Source organism: Sus scrofa, chromosome 2 (assembly GCF_000003025.6).
Source record: "Sus scrofa isolate TJ Tabasco breed Duroc chromosome 2, Sscrofa11.1, whole genome shotgun sequence".
NCBI lineage: Eukaryota > Metazoa > Chordata > Mammalia > Artiodactyla > Suidae > Sus > Sus scrofa.
In genome coordinates, this window is record NC_010444.4 from 136,496,749 (window position 1) to 136,522,862 (window position 26,114).

A 26,114-nucleotide genomic window follows, 5' to 3' on the forward strand; every position below is an offset into this window, starting at 1 on the left:
AAAAAGCTTAAAAGAACAAAACAAAATGGAGACAAGCAGAAAAACTAAGGGTGTTTTAGACAATCAACTCCATGAGCCAAAAATACTGTTGATTAGAACAGAGAATAAATAAAGTGGACCATTTAAAAAACATATACAGTGTCTTAGAAAAATGTGAAAATTTCCTCATCGGTTCCAAATACAACATAGTACAAAGCAAAGAAACTTTTATTACTACACTCATACAATTAATGATTAAGTGTCCTAAAGTTTACCCTGATAACTTAAGACAATCAAGTATTAGTTTCCACAGAAGAACTGTTTTAACTTCCTGATTCTATTCAAAGGATAAAAGATGGGAAAAAACTCATGAAGTGCTTATCACTGCAACTTCATTTCAAATGCCATTTGGCCTTGGATGAATGTACGTAACACTAAACCATGATCCAGCAATAGTTTTCTATTTGGTTTAAATAGTATCACTTAAAGAGCTTAATACTGGATAACTCTTTAACAGATATCTTATCAGAGACAAAGTTATCTCCAATACCACATGACAAGTAATATACAAATATTTGTTAAGAACTAACCAATCTGTCATCATCTTAAATCATTCAGGTTAACAAACACAGCAATATTTATAACCAGAAACTGCACTAGTAAGTGGATACATTAGTCTGTTAAGCTCTACCTGAAAAGATCCTTTTTAAAATTAAAAAACAAAACCTGAAAACTTAAATCTCAAGTTAAATGGTTTACAATCAAGTCTTACTAGAGAAGCCCAGGGATTTCATTTCCCTTCTTGCAGACAATATACAGGAAGAAACCACGAAGAGCACAATGGCAACCTGACAAAAAACTGTACTATCTGGACTACAAATAAGTCCTGAAATCCATGTGAAGAATGTCAAGGATTTACGAGAGAGATGACGTAGTGGCCTTGATTTTTATTTTTCACCTAGAATTCTACAAATTCTAAAATTTATCACTTGATGTATCATTAAATAAACAGCACCAGTCTTGCCCACTGATACAATTAAAATTTGACTTTCTCAGTTCTTAGTTCACAAGTTTATTATGAAAAACACTGCAGTGCTCTTGTGCAGTAACATCGTCTTACAGGAGGAAGAAAAAAACAGTTCTGTTCAAAACAACTCACCAGGTTCTGACAATAACAAAGAACAACATGAGGCTGAGATTTGAGAAAGGAAATAAACTGAGTGCAGACAAATCATACAATTAAATTAAACGGTATCCCTGAAAATAAACAAAACAATTTCGAAACTCACAAGTAGAGGGGAGGCCTTGGTACTTATTTTTAAAAATGTTCATTAAGCTCCAATGATTGTTTGCTGCTATTCTTATCTACAGTCATGCTGAGTAAAGCTATAGCTAAATGGAAGTTAAATTGTATTCACGAGGTGTTAATGTTTACATCTTATTATCTGCAGTCTCTCAGAGAAAGCAAAGTAACTACAAGTAGCGCTATGCCAGAAACTGGTTTCTTGACCAACAATGTCGCTTCAGCATGCAATGGACTGGTTCATTCTAAAGTGGTCACGGCTGTTGATGACAAGAGGCTTTGTATTTTATATGGCACATCTTTTTGGTCCGTGTGAAAACAAGTTTTTTTGAATGTTAACTATTCTCTGACACTTTGTGGAGTTACTGTTGCTCTTCCCATCTCCATTAGGTCAATATATGGTTCATGGCAATACTGTACAAGTTTAAAATTTCATTACAGGAAGTAGTCTGGGGTACGACGAGTAACGTGTGGCTCGCCTCTGCGAGGTGCTGGGTCAAACTGCAAGCTGAAAAACAAGACAGATTTGTTGTTTAAACTCCCGAGACATTAATGTCCTGATAATTACGATAAAGAATACTATAGTATTTGACAGTCTCTTCAGCAAGTGGTGTTGGGAAAACTGAGCAGCTGCCATGTGAATCAATGAAACCAGAACATACCCTCATGCCATGCGCAAAATAAACTCAAAATGGCTTCAAGACTTAAACATAAGACATGACACCATAAGACTCCTAGGAAGAGAGCACAGACAAAACACTCTGACATAAACTATATAATTGTTTTCTTTTCCTCTTAGGTCAGTCTCCCAAGGCAAGAGAAATAAAAACAAAAATAAACTAATCAAACTGACAAGTGTTTGCACAGCAAAGGAAACCATTTAAAAAATGAAAAGACAACCTAAGGGATGGGAGAAAATAGTTGCAAATGATGCAATCTACAAGGGCTTAATCTCCAAGATAGAAGATACACAGTTGGCCAGTAGGCATATGCAAAGATGCTCAGCATCACTAATTATGAGAGAAATGCAAATCAAAACTACGCCTCATACTGGTCAGAATGGCCATCATTATTAAGTCCACAGATAAATGCTGGAGAGCTTATGGAGAAAAGGGAACCCTCCGAAACTGTTGGTGGGAATGTAAATTGCCACAACCGCTTGGAAAACAGTATGGAAGTTCCTCAGAAAACTAAAAACAGAATTACCATATGATCTAGCAAACCCATTCCTGGGTATATATCCAGAAAAAACCATAATTCAAAAAGATACACGCACCCCAATGTTCACTGCAGCACTATTTGCAATAGCCAAGACATGGAAGCAACCTAAACGTCCACTGACAGAGGAAAAGATAAAGATGTGGCACAAATATACAAAGGAATACTACTCAGCCATAAAGAATGAAATAAAGTCATTGGTAGCAACGTGGATACAATTAGCGATCATCATACTAAGTGAGTCAAAAAGAAAAATACTGTATAACATTTCCATGTGAAATCTAGCATATGGCACAAATGAATCTATCTACAAAACAGGAACAGACTCACAGACATAGAGAACAGACTTGTGGTTGCTAAGGGGGAGAAGGGAGTGGGATGGCCTGGGAGTTTAGGGTTAGTAGATGCAAACTACTCCATTAGAATGGGTAAACAAGGTCCTACTGTATAACTATATCCAATTTCCTGGGATAGATCATGATTGAAGATAATAGAGGAAAAGGAATGCATATTCATGTATGACTGGGTCACTTTGCTGTGCAGCAGAAATTGACACAACATTGTAAATCAACTCTAAAAAAATTAAAAAAAAAAAAAAAAAAGAGGGAGTTCCCGTCGTGGCACAGCAGAAATGAATCCGACTAGGAACGATGAAGTTGTGGGTTCTATCCCTGGCCTTGCTCAGTGGGTTAAGGATCCGGCATTGCTGTGAGCTGTGGTGCAGATCACAGATGCGAAATGGATCTGGCATTGCAGTGGCTGTGGCACAGGCCGGCAGTTATAGCTCTGATTAGACCCCTAGCCCGGGAACTTTGACATGCCGCAGGTGCAGCTCTAAAAAGACAAAAAAAAAAAAAAAAAAAAAAAAAAAAAAAAGAGTCTTTGAAGCTACACATTTTTAAATACTTTTTGGTTTTTTGGCTGCACCCAAGGTATGTGCAAGTTCCCCGGCCAGGGATTGGAACTTGAGCCACAGCAGTAACAATGCTTAGACCACTGAGTGACCAGGGAACTCCAATAGTATTTTTAAAAACTGAAGTATAACTGATCTACAAACGTGTTAGTTCCAAGTGTACAACAAAGGGTTTCAAAATTTCTATACATTACAATATGTATTAATCACCTAGGTTAGTTACCACCTGTCACCATACAAAGTTACTGCAGCATGAATGACTATATTCCCCATGGTGTACATTTCATCTCCATGCAGATTTTTACACACCTCTGCCCCCGCCTTTCCAACGCCTTAATGTAATAACTGTAGCCTAAGACTGCGTTTAATAAGGGTCTTCTAGCTGCATGCCTTCTCAAAGGGCCAAGCCAACTTCAGCCAGAAAGGATACACTTTTACATACTGTGGTTCCCTCTAAGGCCATTAGAAAAAAGGTTCTACTAAATAAAATTTAAAGAGACTAAGAGGAGTTCCCGTCGTGGCGCAGTGGTTAACGAATCCGACTAGGAACCATGAGGTTGCGGGTTCAGTCCCTGCCCTTGCTCAGTGGGTTAACCATCCGGCGTTGCCGTGAGCTGTGGTGTAGGTTGCAGACGCGGCTCGGATCCTGTGTTGCTGTGGCTCTGGCATAGGCCGGTGGCTACCGCTCCGAATCAACCCCTAGCCTGGGAACCTCCATATGCCACGGGAGCGGCCCAAGAAATAGCAACAACAACAACAACAACAAAAAAAGACAAAAGACAAAAAAAAAAAAAAAAAGAGAGACTAAGAGACTGTATCTGTAATCCCATTCTCAGGATATATTGTATAAATTCTATAGTAAAATCATGGATTTAAAAATTAAAATTCTAATAATTCAGATCAGGGTCTACATCTCCGTTGATTTGTTTCAAAGGAACTTAAGCATCAAATTAGAATCTGGATTGAGCATGAGCTCCTGAATTCTTAAACCTCCCATTAAGACTAATAAAGTCAAGTAACTACTCAGGTGTAAATACTTACAAAGAGTATTTTAGAGTATCATCAAGTTCCATGATTGCAGCTTGGTTCCCACAACGGTAACAATAGTTTGGAGCACTGAAAATCGTTACTACATTCCGGTCATGGCACCAGTTATATCCCTGCAAAGAAAAAAGAAAAGGAAAAAAAAAAACTATTTTACTCCCTACTTACACAACTAAATGACTCCTCTCAAGAGAGAGAAAAGATCTCCCCTCCTCCGCCAAAAGGCTTAGAAAAGTATTGCTTTGTTTCTGGATGATTTAATAATTTTCTACACCCTGCACAATTTAAAAAAACAAAACATGTTATTTATTTTTTCCAGAAGAACAAAACCAATCTACTATAAAAAGATAAGCTCTAAAAAAACATGATCTAAGAATGAGCATATGCACTTTCCCTGCACGGGTATATACACACTCCCGTCAATCTGTCCTCACCTGTACTGCCCAGGTACAAAAGAGAGATAGATGCCTTTGGTAATGCCAGCCTTAGTCCCTCAAAGTCCATCTGAATGCCTGAGTTACTTTTTACATCTTGTTCACATTAATCTAAACAGGACCCTAATTTTATAAGTATGCTATCGATGTTCTATGCTAAGAATTTAGCTCATTTCCCTTTAGTTTCTTCTTTTAAATCACCTGTAGTACTACCATCCAAAGGACCACTTAAGCATCTTTGCATATTTCTTCCCAAACTTTCCTCCATACATACACATGTTAAATACATGAAATAAAATTGAGATCATAAAAATGGTGTATTTCCCTCTCCCCACCTTACTTTCCCAGCCTTAAATCTCAAGCACTGCCCAGGCATAGAAGTCTCTGAAAACACTGAAGCTATGAATCTCATTATGATCAAAAGCCTTGAGATTCTTTTTTTTTTCCCTCCTTTTCTGGTGCCCCATAATATACGGAGTTCCTGGGCCAGAGATCAGACCCAAGCTATAGTGGCAACCTATGCCACAGCTGTCGAAATGCTGGATCCTTTAACTCACTATGCCATGCAGGTTATAAAACATGCATCCTGGTGCTGCAGAAATGCTGGTATTCCCACTTTGCCACAGGGGGAACTCCTTGAGGTTTTATTCTAGTGGGCATCTAGCCATAAGACATGCTATAATGGCAAACTCATCAGAAAAATACACGGCATGTTCTCATTAATATATTAATAAATCATATAATTTAAAATATATTAACATAACATAAAATCCCTAACATCTTCCTCAAGTTTACTTAAAAAGCAAATCAAGGAGTTCCCTTCGTGGCGCAACAGAAATGAATCTGACTAGGAACCATGAGGTTGCATGTTCGATCCCTGGCCTTGCTGAGTGGGTTAAGGATCCAGCATTGCTGTGAGCTGTGGTGTAGGTCCCAGACACGGCTCGGATGCTGAGTTGTTGTGACTCTGGTGTAGGCCGGTGGCTACAGCTCCGATTGACCCCTAGCCTGGGAACCTCCATATGCCAAAGGAGTGGCCCTAGAAAAGACGAAAAAATAAATAAATAAAAAAGCAAATCAAGCATCAAAATACAGAACATACCTCCATCACGAGCTGATGAGCTCTGGACACCAACGTGAGGCCATTGGCATGATTAAATGTCTCGGAAATATCTTGCCCAAAAGTGTAACCAGCTCCTCGAGGAGATATACCCCAACCTCCACGGTCATCTGGATCTGACCACAGCAAGTCACACATTGGACCCTAAAAAGCAAGTTAAGTTTTAGACCACCTCTTGCAAACCTGGTTAAATACATGATCTGAGTAATTCATCAGAAGCTGCGCCCTCCTAAGTCACACTTTCTGAATGATGTTTGCTGAAAACGGTAAAAGGATTTGCAGACTGCGTCAAATATTTGGGTCAAGTAAATAAGAAACTATTTTCAAATGTTTTTAACAGGCACAGCCTACATCAATAAGTCCCAAGAGCAACAAGCCCATACTAATTAATCTGCCTTTAGGATGCAAATTTCAATGTTAGGCAGTAGAGTTTAGAAATTAAGACAGAAGCTGTAAAGACAACCACCACCTAGGTCCTAAACCCAATCGCAAAGCAACCGTGATCTCAGCAGTTTTCTTAATGTTAGCGTCGGAAGAATGAGGTCAACAAGAATGCTCACACCACATGGGATCGTTTTTGAGAATTAAACAAGAAAATACTTGTAATTAAGTCACAATTAAACATTTCCTCTAATGTTTCTTGAAAAGAAAGCATCAATACCTCATGGGGAACTTCTTGCAGGCGATCAAGTGCTCTGATGTGATCCAGTGTATCTATGGATGGTGAGAGGCCACCATGTAGACAGAAGATCTGAAAAGAGTGGTTTACAATGTTACCCTCATCTAAAATAAACCGTAAACATTCTGGACTAAGCTGCAGGCAGCAGACCACATCACTTGGCCCAACTGGTGTTTCGGCATTCTGCCAGAACTAGAACTAGGCTTATTTCTGCAGGGTCTTTTTTTCTTCCACCCCATTTCACTTTAATGTTTTTATTTTTATTCCCCATCTTTTTGCCTTTTCTAGGGCCGCACCGAGGCATGTGGAGGTTCCCAGATTAGGGGTCTAATCGGAGCTGTAGATGCCGGCCTACACCACAGCCACATCTTCGACCTACGCCACAGCTCATGGCAACGCCGGATACTTAACCCACTGAACAAGGCCAGGGATCGAACCCTCAACCTCATGGATCCTAGTTGGATTCGTTAACCACTGCGCTATGATGGGAACTCCATCCCACTTTAAACTATGGAATACACTCCCATTCTTCCTGAACTATTCCTACTGCACCCAAACTTAAACCAACTCTTTTAAGAAAAAACATTTCTCTGATTTTACCTTCATCATAGACTATTATCTTCCTCTCCACAGAATTTCCTGGGAATTTTTTGGTGCATTTCTCAAGATCCGTAAATGGCTAATTACATCCCTCACCCTGACCCCCACGCCGACATGTCCACAAACAGCTGAAGAGAATGGATGGGCTACATCTTCCACCCCTGTGGTCCCAACATACAGTTCAGTGCCTGACATAAAGAAGGCACGTCAAAAAAAGCCCCAAAGGGAAGTGAGGATGGAAAAATGACTTATTGCCACCTAAATGCTAAGAAAGCATATTCTAGAAAATAATCAGCAGTAAGGTTTTTTTTGTTTTTTTTTTTTTGGGGGGGGGGGTCTTTTTGCCATTTCTTGGGCCGCTCCCATGGCATATGGAGGTTCCCAGGTTAGGGGTTGAATCGGAGCTGTAGCCACCAGCCTACACTACAGCCACAGCAATGCGAGATCCGAGCCGCGTCTGCAACCTACACCACAGCTCACGGCCACACCAGATCCTTAACCAACTGTGCAAGGCCAGGGACCGAACCTGAAACCTCATGGTTCTTAGTTGGATTCGTTAACCACTGTGCCACGAAAGGAACCCCAGCAATAAGTTTTAAGAAGACCTACATACCTGCCCATCCACTAATGCAGTGAGAGGAAGATAATCAAAAAGATCTGTAAAATATTTCCAAACATTTGCATTTCCATATTTCCTTAAACACTCATCATAGAAACCATATACTTGTGTGATCTGTCTGCTCTCATGATTTCCTCGAAGAATGGTGATGCGTTCACGGTAACGAACCTGAAATGACAAAGAGGAAAACAACATAAACAACTGGATCCTTCGAAAACCAAATGACAACCCAATAAGCTTTCTACGGGAAAATACAGTTTCAGTTATGTTCAAAAACACCCCACCCTGCCCTCAAACACAAACACACCCACCCACCCTCCATATCACACAGAACTGAACAGATATTCATCCCATGGGGTATCTGCCAATCCCATCCATGTCAATTAAAATCAAATTTCACCAACTTTATGCCAAGCATAATCATCGGCTGCACAACTCCATCCATGAGTTTTGTTATAGTTACACAACAACCATCGCATTCCCGTTTTAGAACTTTTCCATTAACCCAGAAAGATCCTGCATGCCTGCTGGCAATCACTCCTGACTCCCACGCAGTAACCACTGATAGTGTCTCTTGAGATTTGCTTTCTCTAGAAATGGAATCATACAATATGTAGTTTTTTGGTGTGTAACTGGCTTCCTATATTTAGTAGAATATTTCTGAGACTCATCTCTGTATGGATCAGTGATCTGTCTCTTTTTATTACTGCACAGTATTCCACTGTGTGGCAATACTAGATATATAACATGTACGTATGTTTTTTGTTGTTTTTTTCCCCCACCAGTAGGCTGAACATCTGGGTTGCCTGCAGTTTGGGGCTATTATGAATAACGTTGCCGTGATCATACTTCATGCAAAAAGTCTCTGTATGCTCTATGCTTTCATTTTTCTTTGTTCTAATCTCTCCAACAAACTAACGCATCGTGTAACAAACCTAACTGATAAAAGCCATTCTAATGGGTCTGATTTTGACTTTAATTTGCATCTCTCTGATGATAACTAACGTTTGAGCATCTTTTCATGTGCTTACTGGCCATTCATGTATGTTCCTGGTGGAAACATCTATTCAAATATTGTGTCTACTGAAAATTATTTGCCTTCTTATTATTACAGGTTTAAGTATATATATGAATACAAATACTTTTTTTTTTTTTTTTGGTCTTTTTGCCATTTCTTGGGCCACTCCTGCGGCATATGGAGGTTCCCAGGCTAGGGGCCTAATCGGAGCTGCAGCTGCCAGCCCATGCCAGAGCCACAGCAACGCGGGATCGGAGCCGCGTCTGCAACCTACACCACAGCTCACGGCAACGCCGGATCGTTAACCCACTGAGCAAGGGCAGGGATCGAACCTGCAACCTCATGGTTCCTGGTCAGATTCGTTAACCACTGTGCCACGACGGGAACTCCTACAAATACTTTTTCTTACTGTTGTCTTTTGAAGAACAAAAAAATCAATTTTGATGCAGTCCAATTTATCCTTTTTTTTTTTGGCCTTGCCTGCAGTTTGAGGAAGTTCCCAGGCCAATGATCAAACCCACACCACAGCAGCGACCCAAGCCACTGCAGTGACAACACTGGATGCTTAACCCACTGCACAAGAGAACACCTATCAGATTTTTAATTGGTTGTGCTTTTAGTATCTTAACTAAGACATCTTTGCTGAACCCAAGGTTACAAAAAAAAAAAAAAATTCTTTTTTTTTTTTTGGCTTTTGTCTTTTTAGGGCTGCACCAGCGGCATATGGAGGTTCCCAGGCTAAGGGTCAATCGAATCAGAGCTACAGCTGCCTGCCTATGCCAGAGCAACGCAAGACCTGAGTCACATCAGCAACCTATATATACCACAGCCCAGAGCAACGCCAGATCCTTAATCCATTGAGCGAGCCCAGGGATAGAACCCACATCCTCATGGATGCTAGCTGGCTTTGTTAACCACTGAGCCATGACATAACCACATGACATAACATGACATAACTCCAAGGTTACAAAGATTTTTAATTTTAATTAATCATTTAAAATGGCTGCACCTGCAGCATGTGGAAGTTCCAAAGCCAGGAGTCAACTGGACTGGCAACTCTGGCCTATGCTGTAGCTCAAAGCAATGCCAGATCCTTAACCCACTGAGCAAAGCCAGGGATTGAACTTGCATCTTCACAGAGACAATGTCAGGTCCTTAACTCGCTGAGCCACTACAGGAACGCTTCTATGTTTCTCTTTAGAAGTTTCACAGTTTTAGCACCCATACTTAGGTCTATGATCAATTACGGTCCATCTAAATATATGGTATGAGGTATCTATGGTTCATTTTTTTGTGTGTGTATAGATACCAAACTGTAATAGTCTCCTAGGGCTACCATACAAGGTACCACAGACCAGAAGCCTTAAACAATAGGTATTTATTTCCTAACAGTTTCTAGAGGTTAGAAGTCCCAAGATCAAGGTGTCAGCAGGAGTGGTTTCTTCTGAAGGCCCCTCTCTCCCCTTCAACTAAAAAAATGGCCATCTTTTCCGTGTGCCTTTTCGTCATCTTCCCTCTGAATCTGTGTCCTAATCTCTTCTTAGAAGGACACCAGTCAGGCTGGATTAGAGCTCATTCATATGACCTCACTTTATACTCTCATTACCTCTTCAAACACTGTCTCCAATACAGACACCTTCTGAGGTATTGGGAGTTAGGACTTCAACACATCAATGTGGGGATCAGGTGGTAGTGGCACAATTCAACCCCTGACACATTCAAATGTGAATTCTTAAAGGTAGCATATTCATTACTCCTCTGAGCACTGGGATTCACCCTGGGCTTTTAAAGTAAAGGTTAGCTTGCAAGGCTGCTTTCCAAGTATCCAGAGTTACTAGAGAAAACTTACCATCCTTTAATTCAACTACTACAATTTAGAGATGCAAAACATAACCACCTCCAAAAATGTTTTGTAGCAATTTACAAGATTTAGACTAGTAGCTTCACATTTACATTTTATTAATTGCCTAAAATGCAGCTCTTGCCAAAACCACACCTGCTTTTCCAATACTAGATCTTGGCAGCCATCTCACCAGTCTACATAATCTCTGTCTTTTTTTGTCTTTTGCCTTTTCAGGGCCGCACCGCGGTATACGGAGGTTCCCAGGTTAGGGGTCTAATCGGAGCTGTAGTCTCCGGCCTACGCCAGAGCCACAGCAATGCAGGATCTGAGCCGCATCTGTGACCTACATCACAGCTCATGGCAATGCCAGATCCTTAACCCACTGAGTGAGGCCAGGGATCGAACCCGAATCCTCATGGTTGCTAGTCGGGTTCGTTAACCACTGAGCCATGATGGGAACGCCTACATATTCTTTAATAAAGTTTTCTCCCCCAAAGTCAAGTCAAATAATTTATTTTAAGAGAAAGACCATCCTAAAAAGCTCTTCACTGTTTTGTTTCACCTTCAGATCTTTGCAAATTCCCCAAAGCTACAGCTGGTACAAAACAACTTGCTTTATCACTCCCATTGCTCTAGGTTACATGTCATGTTTAATGGCTACAAACTACTCCACTGAGATAAACCATAATTTCAATATTCACTTATTGTTAGTTATTTATTTCAATTCTTTTTCTTTTCTTGGCCGTGCCTATGGCATGTGAAAGTTCCTGGCCCACACCACAGCAACAACCTCAGCCATTGCAGTAACAACTGCTGGATACTTAACCCTCTGCTCCACAAGGGAACAACCTCAGCCATTGCAGTAACAACTGCTGGATACTTAACCCTCTGCTCCACAAGGGAACTCCAATATATCAATTCTTTTTCTGGTATTAAAGATAATGCTACAATTTATGTTTTCACCTAAATAAAGCTCCTTTCCTCTTATTAAATTCTCCCTCAGTAAAATTTTAATAATAGAAATATTATGTCAAAGAATATAAACATCTGAAACCTTTGTTCCTTTATAATGCTTCAAAAACATCTACAAAGGTGGAGTTTTATTCTAAAAGCTAACATTCAGATGGAGAAAACCAAAGACGACTGGAAAAGAAATTCAAGAGGACTGTCTTACCCAATTCAAACTGCTCAGACATAAAACTGAAATTACCTTAAGAGCTACAAGCAGAGTAACTGTTTCAACGGAATAATATCCTCTGTCAACGTAATCTCCCATAAACAGGTAATTCGTATCTGGTGATTTGCCACCAATTCTAAACAGTTCCATGAGATCATGAAATTGCCCGTGCACATCTCCACAGACAGTGACTGGACATCGAACCTCTTGCACGTTGGATTCTTTTGTCAGGATTTCTTTAGCCTACAGGTGGAAAAAAAATAAACCAAAATATTTGGCATTAAACAACATCAACAAAGACATATTTAGTGACATTTCAGATATGTTTAAGTTATACTTTAAGTAGTTGTCAAGGGAAGACTTGGCATAAGGTGAAATTGCAGGCAATTATGATCCCATTAAATTAAGAGGACACGCTATGACTGCAATCTATCCACTAACTGTTTTGCCCTTTATTCCTGGAAAAAAAAAAGTATATCAAGATGCATAGTCCCATTCCTCTCATCACTATCATGAGTTTTTAGACCCATCAATTGCCATCTAACTAAACACTAGAGAGATTACTATTAAAATAAATAGCCATATAAAATCAATAAAAATGGAGCAAGACACTCGGGCATCTAGTTCCTTAGCTTTAGAGTTCAGTTTTAATGCACTCTAGGATTCCAGGCTATAAGGAGAGATTTCTTAGTCCTACTTATCTTTTCTAAAAAAAAATTTTTGAAGACATTAAAATTTTGTCTGTATTTTGATTTACTTATTACAGTCTTTATATCAAAATATAAACTCGTTTGGGTCAATTTGCTGTACAGTAGAAAACTGACGACACTGTAAACCAACTATAATGGAAAAAATAAAAATGAAAAAAAAAATAAACTTGTTTTACAACCGTGACTATTCAATACATGGTTTTTATGCTGCTTTTAGAAAAATGTTTAGTCTCCTATGTGTTCCCTCATGTAACCACAAATTCAAACATTACTTTCAAGAACAACGTAATATTCCACTCAGTAGAAACTCTACTATTCATTTCAACACTCGTTTATTATTTACTGTATGCCAAAAACTGTGAAATGCATTAGGAAATAATGTTTTGTTTAACTATCTGAGTGATACTATGTGCCAGGCCCTGTGGCAGCTCCAGGGTTGGGGAAAAGTTGTAGGGGAATGACCACAAACAAGTAATCAGGTAACAAAGTATACAGACTGTACTAAGAGCCATTAAAGAAAAGGAGAGAGTAACCTATGGAAGCCACTTTGTAAGTCTAAGATATCACAACAAACAACACAGCCCTTAAAAGCACACAATGGAGCAGAAGAGGCAGATGATAAAAGATCGTAACAAAATAAAGAGCTGAGTGCTATGACCTGCTAGGGTAAGCAGCAGTGTTCCACTCTCACAAACAAGTTATAAAAACTGCCTGAGGTACAAAGACTGGGCAAGAGTTACAGGAAGGAGATGGGGGTAGAAAATGGGAGGACATCCAACACAGGTAGATGCAATCATGTGTATAAAGTCCAACAAGTTAAGAGGAAAAGGCTAACATGGCTAAAGCACAGCACGTAAGAGCAGAAAAGAGGGCAGAAGAGAGTGGAGGCAGGTTGACAAATCACCCTGGTTTTAGCATGGAAAGCCTGCATCCTAGGAAACACCCCAGTTGCAGCCAGGCAAGTCATGACGACAGTCACACAAGTAGGAAATGTAGGGGGAGAATGGAGGATGGCTATGGACTGGAAACAAATCTAAGCTTAGTATTAGAACAAAGATCCACTGGTAGAAAATTTGATGAGTGAATTTAGGATTTCAGAGGTCGGACTATGGATGTGGATTTGAGATGGAGTAGAGCTTAAAGCCTAACCAGTGGGTTGGTATTCAGCGACCAACCCACTGACAAATCTTGCCCACTATCCTTCCAAAAAAAATACCTCTTCCCTGGAGGCCTAGTGGTTAAGGAACTGGCATTGTCACTGCTGTGGCTCAGGCTGCTGCTGAGGCATGGGTTTGATCCCTGCCCCAGGAGCTTACACATGCTGCGGGTGTACCAAAAACCCAAAACCAAACAAACAAAAAACCAAAAAGCAAAAAATTGATCTCAATCCATATGCGTCTATCTTTCCTACCCAGTCCAAGCCACCATCAGCTCACGTGGATTACTGTGCTGGCCTCCACACCAAAGTCACTGTTTGCATTCTTCCTGCCTCCAACTTAATTTCCATGCAACAAAGTGACAGCTTAAAAAATTATCGCCAGGAGTTCCCATTGTGGCTCAGTGGTTAACAAATCCAACTAGGAACCATGAGGTTTCGGGTTTGATCCCTGGCCTTGCTGAGTGGGTTAAGGATTCAGCATTGATGTGAGCTGTGGTGTAGGTCACAGACATGGCTTGGATCTGGCACTGCTATGGCTGTGGCATAGGCTGGCAGCTACAGCTCCGATTAGACCCCTAGCCTGGGAACCTCTATATGCCATGGGTGCAGTCTTGGAAAAAGACCAAAAAAGACCAATAAATAAATAAATTTTAAAAAATGAAAATAAAAAAATTATTTAAAAAATCACCAGATTCATTTTATTCACCACTGTGCACATAGCACCTCACTAGAACAATGACCAAGATATAGAAAGCACTTAATATATATTTTAAAGGAATCAAATATATTTGGATAGGTAATCATCAGGGAAAATCATGTACATCTTCCAGGACAAAAGTCTAAGTACAGGTCTGGAAAATGGTACCAAGTTCTCTGGAGAAGGAAAAAATAATAGGTAATAGCCATATAGAAAAATGCCCAGGTATCTAGGTAGAGGACAGAAGCCTGTAAAAAACAGAATTTCATTCTCAAGTAGAGGGAGGCAGAACCCATCCACCTGAAGAAGGTACAAAATTAAATGTCCCCTTTGACCACTCTCCAGAATCCCATTCCTCTTAGGCAAAGTAACCACCAATAGGACTCTGAAGTATACCTTTTCAAAACCTTGTTTACAAATCATACATCCCTATTATATGCCTAAAGAAACAACAGTTTTCCTTTCCTTAGCTTTTTCTTTTTTTGGCTGTGCCCAAGGCATGTGAAGTTCCAGGACTGGGGACTGAATCTGTGCCAGAGCAATGATAATGCTGGATCCTTAACTGGCTGAGCCACCAGGGAACTGTTCCTTCTCATTTTAAAACCAGAAACAATACTGTTCAGCAGCCTGATTTTTCTTAATATAATTGCAGAGTTCATAATGCATACACGGGAGTTCCCGTCGTGGCTCAGCAGTAACAAATCAGAGGACACGGGTTTGATCCCTAGCCTCGCTCAATGGGTTAAGGATCCAGCATTGCTGTGACTGTGGTGTAGGGTGGTAGCTGTAGTTCCAATTAGACCCTTGGCCTGAGAACTTCCATACGCTGTGGGTGCGGCTCTACAAAGATAAATAATAATAATAATGTATACATATATAGAAGTGGCTAATTTCTCACAGTGGATATAAGAATATTTCCTGAAGGATTACAAATAGGGTGGGGGCTTCAATGTCTATCCTAGTGTTTGCTCTCTTGTATTCATATGCAGGCATTTTTCTTCTATATGAAAGATATTATAAAGTAGACCTATTAGTATATTCAGTAGTTTGTTGTTGTAGTTGTTTTGTCTTTTTGCCTTTTCTAGGGCTGCACTCATGGCACATGGAGGTTTCCAGGCTAGGGTCTAATCGGAGCTGTAGCCACCGGCCTATGCCAGAGCCACAGCAATGTGGGATCCGAGCCACGTCTTCGACCTACACCACAGCTCACATCAATGCTGAATCCTTAACCCACTGAGCAAGGCCAGGGATGGAACCTGGACCCTCATGGTTCCTAGTCGGATTTGTTAACCACTGCACCACACGGGAACTCCTTGTTGTTGTTGTTGACGCTACCAAAATGACCTCCAAAAGGGCAAGCTGACTGTATCAATACAGTGAACATTCTCAACCTGGGAAAGTTAAAGCTGGCTCTTCCCCTCTTACCAAATTTTGGACCAGAACAATTGGGATCCAAAGGACCAATCTTAAATATAGTTTTTGATTTTTGGTCTCAAATTATGAGCTCTGAGATGATTACTACACCAAAATACACTATTCCTAGAACATCAGAACAATAAAGAGTGCAGACATCCTGTTTTAAAAACTTATTCTACAATCAGGAAAACTAATCAAAGAAGATCTGAGAGAGGCTGAGCTATCACAAGGACTCAGGTCTTATAAATCCCAGAAGCCCCTAATAGAAGCCCCTTTCTGGGTCAACCAATGGGAAACTTTGTTTAATGAGACATCTTTAGTGCTTGCAGACCTTCACCAACCATCAGTTTCAAACACAGCTATACAATTTCAACTCTCTAGATAAATACTCAAAGTAAATGGCAGGTCCTGCTGCAGAGCACAGGGAACTATATCCTATCTCTTGTGATAGAACATGATAGAAGATAATCTAAGAAAAAAAATGTGTGTATATATAACTGGGTCACTTCGCCGTACAGCAGAAATTGACAGAACATTGTAGATCAACTATATTAATAAAAAATAAACAGAGAAAAGGGTAGAACCAGACTTTCAATAAAGTCACTTAATTAACATTAGAGGAGTTCCCGTCATGGCACAGTGATTTAACGAATCTGACTAGGAACCATGGGGTTTTGGGTTCGATCCCAAGCCTTGCTCAGAGGGATGGGGATCTGGCATTGCTGTGAGCTGTGGTGTAGTAGGGTCGGCAGCTCGGATTCTGCATTGCTGTGGCTCTGGCATAAGCCAGTGGCTACAGCTCTGATTAGACCCCTAGCCTGGGAATCTCTATATGCCACAGGAGAGGCTGTAGAAAAGGCAAAAAGACAAAATAAAATAAAAATAACTTTAGAGATTTACCATTTTTTAGTTAACTACCTTTTCACTCTCTGGTACTGATTCCCATCCATAACTTAAAGTCTCAGATCACTTGAACTATGCATGGAAGCAAAAGCAAAACATACACAATGTAAACTTTGTCTCCTCTAAAACATTGTTTTCTAGGACTTCAAATGCCTCAGCTAATAAAATTAATATTTGAAAAAAGAATTAAGATCAAGTTTTTAAAAATAATATAATTACCACCATAGTGATATTGGAACCCTACTGAAATTCTGCCAAATGATACAGACTGAAATGAATCCAAGGGACAGACCTTCCTAGAACAAGGTTAAAACTTGAACAAGCTATCCCATCAATAAGAGTTTATCATAAGTAACTGTGAAGGTTAAAAAAAATTTTTTTGTATACCTATACATTAATTTCCTTAAAGGGTACAAGTGTAGTATCATTTCTACTTACACAGTTTAAAAAAAAAGCTATGCAACACATTTAGGCATTTTTACATTATTAAATCAAGGAAACAGTTTTAAAAACGCAAAATGATTACAGCAATGTAAAAATTATTTGTATAAGATGACTGGAAAACAATAAAAGGTTGAGTATGTACTTCAGTGGTGAAATGGCTAATCTCAATTCTACCACACCAACAAAAATATTCTCATTTCTTTGTATTTCCTTTCAGTTTACAATTGGTTAACACTTCATTGTGTCCCGAAGTTTCATATTCACTAGTCTAATCTCCTACAGCACTGTAAGATCACCAAGTAAACTGCTGTATAACATGCTCCTGAACAGATCTATACATTCATTATTGTTTATTTGGATTATTTCCTTTCTTTCTCTTTTTCTTTTTTTGGCCACCCCAAGACAGGAATCAGACCTGAGCTACAGTTGGAACCGACACTGCAGCTGCAGCAACGCCAGATCCCTTATTAACCCAATACGGCCAGTCAGGCATGGAACCTACGTCTCGGTGCCACAGAGACACTGCTGGACCCCACTGTGCCACAAGCAGGAGCTCTTGAATTATTTTTGTTGAGGAAATTTTCAATTGTGGGATTACAGAGCAAAACAGCGTTAACATTTTTGGTTTCATATGTACTTTAAAACTGGACCTATGCCCAACTTGTTATGCAGTATTAAATGGAAGACTGTACCTCCTTCTCAGCTACTTCATAAAGTGTCATCTTCTGATTTAACTAGCATTTTTCATTCCAGAGTTCCAACTTTTCATTCCATGTATATATACTATCTATTTCTCCTCTCCTAAAAACTTTTTAGCTGTGCTCGCAGTATGTGGAGGTTCCTAAGCCATGGATCAAACCTGTGCTATAGCAGTGACAAAGCCAGATCCTTAACCTGCTGATCCATTAGGGAACTCCAGTTATTTCTCCTCTTACACAAAATGTCCACACGTATTCTTTGAGTATTCATAGGGTGCTGGATGTTCTTAGGTATCTATTAAAAATCTTATTATTAATTCCAATTAATGTTCATTAGAACTCTAGTTCAAGTTAATTTAACATTTCATACCTTAATCGCGGTTTAGTACATTTACTAAAACAGCCACAGACATTAAGAGAAGCAAAACTGAAAAAAAGTATTAATTTTTGAATTTTACTTCTTTTTTTTTTTGAGGGGGGGGAATCTTTTTGCATTTTCTAGGGCCACTCCTGTGGCATACAGAGGTTCCCAGGCTAGAGGTCTAATTGGAGCCGAAGCCGCCAGCCTATGCCATAGCAGTGCAGGATCTGAACCACATCTGCAACCTACACCACAGCTCATGGCAATGCTGGATCCCTAACCCACTAAGCAAGGCCAGGGATTGAACCCGCAACCTCATGGTTCCTAGTCGGATTCGTTAACCACTGCACCACGACGGGAACTCCTCTTCATATTACTTATCTTTCATTAATTACACTGATCAGATGTCTCTAATATTTTATGAAACATTTCGGTGTTTGATTAAAATCTGTATAATTATAATTTAAAAGTATCATATAATCCTTCACATAATGTTCTAGCAACAAGTATTTGCTATTTGGTTTAGGGTCTAACAGAAAGACAAAGATCAGGGATGAAGGATAATTGTAAAACTGTGTAAGAAGGAAATACATAATTGTTTTCCCATCTGTTTCTGTCAAATAATCTTCACAACTCTGACCAAAACGAAGGACTATTTTCCTTTAAGCTCTATGTCTCACATGCAATAATAGACTGTCCCCCATCTTTACCAACGAACACACACATGTGCGTGAATTAAATAAATAGTCCCAATCGTTGCTGCATAGGGGAAAAACATTAACCTACTAAACTGAGAACTGCTGCTTTATACACAACCGTCTTAAAACTCTTCACAATAATCCATCTTGAATGAGATTCAATCACTCTGAGTCTCAGTGTCCTACCTCATCTGTGAAAGGTGACTTGGCCTAGAGGATCTTTAACGTTCTTTTTAAGACCAAAATTCTACTCCAATCCTAAAGCACTTTACTTCTTAAGCCTTTCTACTGAAAGTCAAAATCACCCAACAGAAATAGACAGCAGACACTACTGCTAATATACAGATGATGGGCAGCAGAGGAAGACAATTCGCTTGATTACCAGGAGCATGAAAATTCTGAAACCACTCCTATCTAGAGTTTACTACAAGTTCAACCTCTTGACTAATCTGAAACCCTGCTATCAGAGCAAAAAACAAATCCCTACAATAATGCTATTAAGACAAAGCTAAAAAAAAAAAAAAAAACTTAAAATACATGTAAGGAGGCATAACAAATTTTGGTTGAATGTATTCCAAAAGCAAATGTATATTGTCACATAGTTAACAGTATCACTGAGCACATGAAAAAAATGTTCAGCATCACTGATTATTAGAGAAATGCAAATCAAAACTACTATGAGGTGTCATCTCACGCCTGTCAGAATAGCCATCATTAATAAGTCCACAAATAACAAGTGCTAGGGGTGTGGAGAACAGGGAACCCTCCTACACCCTGGTGGGAATGTAAACTGATGCAACCACTATGGAAAACAGTATGGAGGTACCTCAGGAAATTAAATACAAAACTACCATTTGACCCAGCAATCCCACTCTTGGGTATATATCTGGAAAAAAACTTTCCTCGAAAAAGACACATGCACCCACCATATGTTCAGTGCAGCACTATTCACAATAGCCAAGACATGGAAACAACCTAAATGTCCACTGACATATGAATGGATTAAGATGTGGTATACATACACAATGGAATACTACTCAGCCATAAAAAGAACAGAATCACACCATTTGCAGCAACATGGATGCAACTAGAGATTCTCATACTAAGTGAAGTCAGTCAGAAAGAGAAAGACAAATATCATATAATATCACTTATATCTGGAATCTAACACATGGCACAAATGAACCTGTCCACAGAAAAGAAACTTATGGACTTGGAGAACAGACTTGTGGTTGCCAAGGGGGAGGGAGTGGGATGGACTGGGAATATGGGGTTGAGAGATGCAAACTATTGCATTTAGAATGGATTAAATAATGAGATTCTGCTGTATAGCACTGGGAACTACATCTGCTCACTTGTGATGGAGCATGATAGAAGATAATGTAAGAAAAAGAATGTATATATATGTGTGTGGGTCACTTTGCTGTACAGTAGAAAAATGACAGAACACTGTAAACCGACTACAATGGAAAAAATAAAAATCATTAAAAAGTGGTAAAAACTATCACCGACATTCTATAACCTGTGTGAATTACACTTTGCATGACTCTAGATAATCGATGTCTCCCAGGGGCTCTCTAGAACAGAAGCTCAACATTCTTTCGGGCCCCTCAACAAAAGAAGGGTAAAAATTCCCACCTGTGGTAGTAACGACATGACTAAGGCAGAAGTGGAAACAGGGTGTGCCAGAGTGACTGGCCAGCTGGTCATGCACAGGTTATAAAATACGCAGATGCAGATATACCTCTCACTGCTTTGTTTGTCCATTCCAAACCACAACACCAATATATCAATAGGCAACAGTAACTTTGAACTGTGACAAAATTAAGCAGTGAGTTCCAGATTGTTCTTTACAGTTCTTTCAGATTCCACCTCCAGCCATTTATAGACAACCAGATCTCTCTACTTCAGCCTCTTCTACCACTTCTGCTCTAAAGCTGGAAAAAAAAAAAAAAAAAAAAGCAAAAAGAAAACCTATTTAAAACAACAACAAGGAGTTCCCCTTGTGGCTCAGACAGTTATGAACCCGACTAGTATCCATGAGGATGCAGGTTTGATCCCTGGCCTCACCGGTTAAGGATCCCGTGCTGCCAACACAGCTTGTATCCCACGTTGCCGTGGCTGTGGTGTAGGCTGGCAGCTGTAGCTCCTATTCCACCCCTAGCCTGGCAACTTCCACGTGCCCAAGTATGGCCCTAAAAAGCAAAAACAAGCAAACAAAATCTTTTCCCTTCCTAGTTCTAGTTCCTATCAGATCTCAACTTGCACGGGGGAATGCAGATTGAAGGTTTTTTCAGAGGACAGTAATGAGAAACAGGTTAAGCAAAAAAGTGAAAAAGGTAACTGACAAACTTGACTAACAATGAGGTATGGGGAAAGGAACGCCAGACCAGCGTTATCGCCAACACTCTTTCAGTGCCCATCATTCTTTCTACAGTAGGAGTCTCACTTAGCCCTAGAGCCCATACACACACACAAAACTCTTGTCTCTGAGGGAGAAAACAAAGGCAGAATTGGGGGAACCTGTGTGTCTCCACCAAAGAACTGTTCACTTTTTTGATGTTCCTCAACAAGTCAATTCAAAAACAACTGCATTACCGCTTCAGGTCTGGGAGATCACAAAATACACACAGGCAAACAGGCTTGACTGTGGAAGCTATAAGGATAAAAAGGCATTTTTTAACAAACTGTAATAAACAATATGAATGTCAGTTACACTTTATTAGAGTATTTCAGAGCTCGGTCTCTGGATCATGATTTATACTATCTGAGAAAATACAGAAAATGAACTGGGGCTTTCATCTCACTAATCTTATGTGAGAGGCAAACACAGTTAGCCACCTTCAAAATTCAAGAATAATTACTGTTTCCTCCTCTAGGACAGACTAAGACAACAGAATGTGACATGAATAGCAAGTTTTCAAGCAATCAGAACACAAAGTTAGCTTTCTTTTACAGAGTTCTTGATTCGAAAATTCAATCTGGCCCCAATTCGTCTGCATCTTTCATTATTAACACTATTTCAGAAAAGAGAAGGGGGCTGTGAAGCAAGACTAAAACATTGGGCTTACAATCCATAACCCAAGCAATTTCTAGTTAGCCCTATAATCAAGTCATTTTACCTTTCTGAGCCTCGGGTTTCTAACTATAACCGAGGATCATTGCCTCATAAACCCGTTAAGAGACCAGTGTACATGAAAGAATGATGAAAACAACATTCCTCACCATGCTCCTCCCACAACTGCTTGTTCTGAATATTCAAATTAATCTTTATGGAAATAAGCCAAAAGGCCTTTTAAATTAAACATGCATACACACAAAAATATATTATCCACTTCATACAGGAATTTAACCTTGGCCAAGTATTTTGCAGGTCATCCAACTAGAAGGAAGAGGGCTGCTTTTTCCATACTCATGTAACAAATGTTAAAACTAAGTGAAGCCTTAATGATTGCATTTTATTTATAGCACCTGCACAGCAGTGGAAAACAGCATACCTACATAAGTAAAGAACTCCTCTGGAAAACAAAACAAAACAAAACACCTGGCTATCAAACAACATTCTCCACAAGTTTGGTAAGACCTGAAAACACAAGGCCAAAAATCATACCTAAATGAAACCACTGCTGATCCTAACAAAAGACTTGTAATACAGTTAATGTAAAAGCAAGTGGATACTACTTATTCTTCCAATCAGGAGATAGAAACATACCAGTCTAGATACACAGATGCACTAACCTCACTGACTACAGAACTGTGCCTACAGACAAAACTGCTTCACTCATCACAAATTTTTAAACAATCAACAAATTATGATCCCCAAAAATGACAAGGTATACTGCACACACAACAACCTTGGCTTTGATACAGACCTTAGTCACATCTTGTGGGGAAAAAACTTACATAGTTAATAACATAAAAACCCTATTCACCCTGGTCTATAAATATACTTTCTTATAATCAAAGAAATTATCAACTATTTCCAAATATCTACCTCCACCAAATATCTTTTCTTTAAAAAGAAAAATAATTACGCTAATTATTACACTAATGAAAAAAGGTTTTCCACTCAAGATTTTCAAAATATACAGGTTTTGCCAGTTGTGCTATTGGCCACACAAATATTAATAGTGAAAAGAGAACTTTTGTTTCACTAGAAAGACTTACTATACCTAAAAAACTGCCTTCAAGTTAATTTATTTTGGAAGGTTAATACAGTTCCCAAAGACGGAATACTTACAAATTAAAAACAGTATGAAGGCTATGTGACAACCTCCAAAAGGACCCATGTCTTGAAAATCTAGCATCAAAGATATATATATATATATATATATGCTCCAAGAATTAAAATCTTTATACAGTGGATGAGCAATGGGGATTTAAACATAAACTGATTAATCTCACTCCATCTTGATATTACAGAGACATAGCAAACAATATTTACCAAGGGGATCAAGCTTCAGTCCCCCCACCATAATTCCAATATCTTCTGCTGTCTCCAACACAGACCCTTTACTTCTGTGGTCTATCTACTACAGACTTCCAACCAGATTCAAGATCCTTAAAAATAAGCATGATTATTTTTCATTGCTTTTCACTCCTCTCATAAAAGTAAGCAATCTTGGATATCCAATAAGTGTTCAATATTTAAATACAGAGTACTATTTTAAAATGCAATTGTATAATCTCAAATGATTAGAAGGAACCCTGGAACATGTTTTAACTCTATAGACAAGAAAATGTGGACCAAGTGAAGTGATTGCCTCAAGGTCACAATTACTTGGTGGCAGAAAAAGGACCAGTGTCCAGGTCTAACTCACAGTCCAGTGGTCTTCCAACCACATCATTACTCTGTTGCAATGTTTGCTACACAAATAACTAGTCATCTAGCCAACTGCTGACTCAAAGTCTTTATATAGAGTTAAGTACTCAACTCTAAAAATCTTTAAAATCATCACTTACAGTATCCAAAAACTAAGACCTAACACTATACATTAAACAATTTTTAAAAGCCCACTTCCAAAACTTTAAACAAATGTCATTTTCATCTGATGTAAAAGAATTAAGGATCAAGAAGCAACAAAAGGCTCTACATTGCCAGTATTAAAATTCAGCTCCAAGAGATGATGTGCCACCTCATCAACTAGAAGTTTTGTTGAGGCTTGGGATAAACAAATCTGAATTAGACTTACTTAAATTGCAGTAATTCACAGAAGAGTTTCTGAAAAAGCCTGTTTTAGGAGCGTATATGTCAAATTTACGAATCTAATTTTCACATCAAACCACAAACGAGTCAGCGTAATTGCTTTCTAATAACTCTCTTCACTAATACAAAATGTTGATGATACTCCACCATTCTGTGGAACTAAAGATGCTGCAGAGTTATTTTTAAAAAGAGAAGTTGAAACATTCATGGTGGAGATCAGCATTTTCTCTACTTTAGAAAACTGAATTATAAGACTTAAACAGGCTACCTGTTTCCCCAACTCCTTGGGAAAAACAAATCAGAATTAGGTCATTTAAAATGGACTTCTAAAACAGACTACAACATTCCATTTTAAACGTTTGTGGGATTTAAACACTAAACACAATGACTGGAATACAGCAAAAGCTCGATCAACAGCTGTTAATATCATACTTACTACTTAAAGTCACAAATATACTAACAACTTTTCCAGCAGAGAGCAAGGATACAAAATCTGCTGGTCTTAACAGTTTATGCTGCTCATTTAAAAAACAAATGGCAAAATGCCAAGAACCTTAAGCTTAAAGAAGGGTTTCATACTATCCAATTTGAGTCAGCATATAAATCAGAGATTAAACTGACACTTGATTTCCAATCCCAAAGCTCCTATGTAGAATGACTCACCAAAATGTCTAATTCTTCCAACTATGAAAAATAAGTTATACTCCTCCCTATAACTACCACCATGACCTTCATTGAAACTTAGATTAAAAGCTCATTTAAAAATTCTCGAAAAAATGTACTAATAAGTCTCTGGAAAACACAGCTCGAGAGGTTTACCATAAACCACTCAAGACGATGCTAAATCTGCGTGACCTTTATTAGATAGGTCCCGGGATCCGGCCTACAAGCTTGCCTCTGGGGGACCCTCTGGACAGCTCTGGACCTAAGCATTCGGCCTGAGTACAAGTAAGAAACCTCCCACCAAACTCACAGAAGAGTCCCAGGCCCCATTCCCAGGCCGTAGAACCTAAGACCTCGTGCCCAGATATCAAAACCGTCCCTGACCCTTACTCGCAGGGTCTCCGCTCCCCCGCACCCTCCCCCAGCCACTTCGCTTCCAGCCAAGGCCGGGAAGCTCTGAAGCCCCGGAGTCGGGTGAACGGCGCCATTTTAGGCGGCGGTGGCAGCGACAACCAATCCCTGCGCGGGAGGCAGGGGGCGCCGGGTCGTCCGGGAGCCGCCGCCGGGCCGCGCCGGGGGCCGGTCTGGGAGGCTCGGGGGCCGGGGCCGCTGGCCTCCGCCATGTTGCACCCTCCCCGCGGCCGCTTCCTTCTCGGCGGGCTCGGCCCGCCCCGGCTCCCGAAGCCGGAGTGCAGCTCACCTTCTCGCAGAGGCTCTTGACCTGGGACTCGGACAGCTGCTTGCACTCATTCAGCTGCTCGATCCACTGGTCCAGCTCCTTAGTGAACACCTTCTCGTCCATGATGCCACCCGCCCGAACCGGCTGCCGCTCCGCGCTACTCCCGCGCCGCCGCCCGCACACGGGCCACACGCACACGCTGCCGTCGGCCCCCGGGGTACTTGTGTGGCTGCTGAAGGCTGCTCGGCAGTAGCGCTGCCCGGTTGACTCGCCCCTCGGTGTTCGGCTACCGGCCACTGACCTCCTCCGCTCGCTCTAGCCTTGGAGCTCGGCTCTGTAATGGCGGCCGCCGGCGTGGTGACGTCACGCCCGGCGTCAGGAGGTGGCGGGGTGAGGAGGGGTAGAAGCGCCGGGATACGAGCTGCGCAACTGCCGGGCCGGCTCTCATCTGCGGCCAGACCCGAGCGGGGGCGGGAACTAGGGGCCAGGGCGCAGGCGCGTAAAGTAGCCGGCTGGAAACAGGCACCTTCGCT

General features: G+C 40.2%; 1 protein-coding gene across 1 annotated transcript; it reads right to left on the reverse strand.

Annotated features, from left to right (window-relative positions):
• On the reverse strand, nt 1,032-25,882 carry PPP2CA (protein phosphatase 2 catalytic subunit alpha). The gene is given in 7 exon segments (NM_214366.1): nt 1,032-1,790; nt 4,455-4,573; nt 5,994-6,155; nt 6,673-6,762; nt 7,904-8,077; nt 11,981-12,190; nt 25,603-25,882. Coding segments are annotated over 7 exon segments (930 nt in total). The 5' UTR covers nt 25,705-25,882; the 3' UTR covers nt 1,032-1,717.